The 3,462-nt window shown below is 45.3% G+C and overlaps 1 protein-coding gene across 1 annotated transcript in view; it reads left to right on the top strand.

Annotated features, from left to right (window-relative positions):
• LOC105525922 (glutamate dehydrogenase 1, mitochondrial-like) overlaps nt 1–3,462 on the top strand; it is a 36,305-nt gene extending 32,843 nt beyond the window's left edge. Inside the window, exons 15-16 of the mRNA XM_011961721.1 lie at nt 1,754–1,816; nt 3,255–3,462. Coding sequence (XP_011817111.1) covers nt 1,754–1,816; nt 3,255–3,374 — 183 coding nt within the window. The 3' untranslated portion in view covers nt 3,375–3,462. The remainder of the gene's footprint in view (nt 1–1,753; nt 1,817–3,254) is intronic.

Below are 3,462 nucleotides of genomic sequence, written 5' to 3'. Positions count from 1 at the left end.
AGGCCGAGACGGGCGGATCACGAGGTCAGGAGATCGAGACCATCCTGGCTAACACAGTGAAACCCCGTCTCTACTAAAAATACAAAAAAAAAAAAAATTAGCCAGCCGCGGTGGCGGGCGCCTGTAGTCCAGCTACTCAGGAGGCAAAAAAAAAAAAAAAAGAAGAAGAATATATTACAATGGCCAAGTTACCATATATCTTCTTAAGAAATATTCAGTGATAGAAAACCGTTCTGAGACTGTATTGCAACATGGGAAAAAGTTAAAGGTTTTGTTTTAAAGAAAGAAAAAATGCTTTAGCCATTCTAGGTACTAACCATTCCCCTCAGTAAACCTTCCTTTTTCCTACAGTGATATCTTTGTTCTGGTCCTTCTGTCTGGAATACACCGATCCCTTCCCTGCCTAAGTGGCACTGCAGTTGTGTGGCTGTCTCTGAAAGTCTCCTGTGTGCCACTGTTTCATACATAACATCCATCCCAAGTGGCTAGTAGTGCATTGGACGGGCTTGTGCTGCTACTGCTGCTGTCAGAGGGCTGTTCACCACTCTCTTTGGTCACCCCACTGCCCAGCATATGCCTTGTCAGTTAAAAAAAAGTGTTCTCCACCTCTCTCTCTCTTATTTCCCCCTGTCCCTGTTTGGCTCTATCAGGACCCGCATCATGACCCTGCCATGTTTCCACTGTCCCTCATCCCCCAGTGCCCTCACTTCCCTCCTTATCTAACTTAAATTCCATGCTCCATCATTACAGTCACTCTCCAGTCTTGTTTCCTTCGTCATACGCCCGTGTTAACACCTAAGCGCTGATTAAATCCCAGCAGTCTCTTCCATGCCTCTACCCTGTAGGAGGCCTGCTGGCAGTTCACATCCTAACCACTAACCTCAAGTACGTGCTCAGAGCTGCCCAGCAGTCATACTGCTTTTCCATGTTCCATTCATTCTGCCCATCTCCTGAGCGATTACATCATATTTTCTCCTCACTGCCCTGCACTCCAACTCATGACCTGCTATCTGTTCACAGATAAAACTGAGGCAGCCTGGGAGCTTCCACACCTACCCAGCTCCTGGTAGCTGGGTTACCTTAAGAGTGGTAGTGAGTTAATTATCCTTAATTTTTTAAAAAGCATTTCAAGAAACAAATTAGGAAAGAGAGAAGCTGACTTGATGGTGAAGTCCCTGGATCATATCCTAACTCTAAAAATAGCTATCTGTAACGTTGACCAGCTTCTCTGGTCCTTAGTTTCCTGTTCAGTAAAATTAAGAAGCTGCTAAGATCTATACAGCTTTAAAAGTTGCTGGCAGTACTGAATACACAGGCAGAATTCTACCCCAAAGCCGCTTTGGGGTTTAATCAGATTCCTTTCTGTGTTCTGGGTGGTGTCCCTGTTCTCTGGGGAGCCGAGGTGAACGCACCGTGGCACGAACAGCGTCACACATTGCTCAGTGCATCTGCGTCTCCATGAGTGGAGGGTGCTCATCTCACTCCATGCCCTCACGTCTCTTAAGTCCAAAAACTGTCTTCATTGTTGTACCGTAATCTTATTTCATGAGTATTTGTTTGCTGTCAAATATAATAAAAATAAATTGTTACTTGAGTATCAAGATACTGTATCTTTGATACTGTACAGAAATGACGTATCTTTGCTGAAAGACAAAAAATTCTGTCTGGACTTAAGAATCCTTTGTCATCTTATCCAGGGACACAAAGCAGGTCTTTGTGGTTTTGTTAAACACGTGTTCTTTTTCCCTAATAGGGTGCATCTGAGAAAGACATCGTGCACTCTGGCTTGGCGTACACAATGGAGCGATCTGCCAGGGTATGTGTGCAGATGCTGTTTGCCTTCCTGCTAGTCACATGAAGTACAACTCAACCGTGTTATCTCAGCCGCCAGACTGTGTGTGCTGATAGAAAATAGCAATCTGTTCAATGGTCCTCATTTGTGTGTAGCAAAACACATGCTTTTTGAGTCTCAGATGATGAGCAGTTTTTTTAGAGTCTTCAAATACGTTTATGAGGCTTTGGAAAGAAATAATAAGGCTGATTTAGGAGGTAATGACGTTGGCAGCTAGCCCAATATCGAGTAGTTAGCCAAATTGGGTTGTAGCTCAGTGCGCCACTATGTTATAGCTACAGGAAGCTACCTTACTGTAGAATTTGGTATAAGCACAAGTTGTTTTGACTGCTTGATCCCTACTTTAAGGCCTCAAGCACAGTGTGAGTCCCGTTTTCCTAATTTCTTCTTGGGTTCAGATTCTGTCTGCTTGGATTTATGATGAAATAGCATAGGCAGATATTGATGAAGAAGGTGATGCTTCTTAGTGCTGTTGTTTTTCTTGTTAATTTTTTATTGAGATAGGGTTTATGTCCTATAAATTCATCCTTTCAAAGTATAAAATTCGGCATCCTTTATTGTATATTCAAGCCATCACCACTTTATAATTCTAGAACATTTTCATCACTCCCTTCTTTTTTTGGGTTTTTGAGACGGAGTCTCGCCCTGTTGCTCAGGCTAGAGTGCCGTAGCGCAATTTCAGCTCACTGTACCCTCCGCCTCCTGAGTTCAAGCAATTCATGTCTGTCAGCCTCCCGAGTACCTGGGATTACGGGTGTGAGCCACAGCGCCCAACTAATTTTTGTTTTTGTTTTGTTTTTTGACATGGAGTCTCGCTCTGTCTCCCACCTGGAGTGCAGTGGTGCGATCTCTGCTCACTGCAACCACCGCCTCCTGGGTTCAAGCAATTCTCCTTCCTCGGTCTCCCAAGTAGCTGGGATTACAGGTGCCCACCCCTGCGCCCGTATTTTTAGTAGAGATGGGGTTTCACCATGTTGGTCAGGGTGGTCTCGAACTCCTGACCTCAAGTGATCCACCCGCCTTGGCCTCCCGACGTGCTGGGATTACAGGTGTGAGGCACCGCACCCCGGCCTAATTTTTGTATTTTTAGTAGAGACAGGGTTTCACCATGTTGGCAAGTCTGGTCTTGAACTCCTGACCTCAAGTGATCTGCCCATCTCAGCCTCCCAAAGTGCTGGGATTACAGGCTTGAGCCACTGCACCCAGCCACCCCATTGTTAAGTCCAGAGAATCAGGCCCTCCTGCCTAGTGGTTCTGCTACAGTAGTTTGTCTTGGGCTGCTCAAGTCCTGCCTTGAAACACTGAGAAGGTAACTTGGACCAGGCCTGTCTGGGCCTTGTGTGTTTATGGCCTGGCCACTTGAGTCAGGATCATCTTCACTGCATTTTCTCTTTCTTTTCAGCAAATTATGCACACAGCCATGAAGTATAACCTGGGACTGGACCTGAGAACAGCTGCCTATGTCAATGCCATTGAGAAAGTCTTCAAAGTGTACAATGAAGCTGGTGTGACCTTCACATAGATGGATCGTGGCTGACTTCCTCACTACCCTCTTCACCTGTAACTTCTGCAGACCTATCACAAGTTTACATGTAACCACAGAAATCCCT

This window comes from Colobus angolensis, unplaced genomic scaffold, assembly GCF_000951035.1.
Source record: "Colobus angolensis palliatus isolate OR3802 unplaced genomic scaffold, Cang.pa_1.0 Scaffold567, whole genome shotgun sequence".
In the NCBI taxonomy this organism is placed as follows: Eukaryota; Metazoa; Chordata; class Mammalia; order Primates; family Cercopithecidae; genus Colobus; species Colobus angolensis.
The sequence above is the reverse complement of the archived record's forward strand: the minus strand, read 5'-3'. Positions and strand labels throughout refer to the sequence as shown.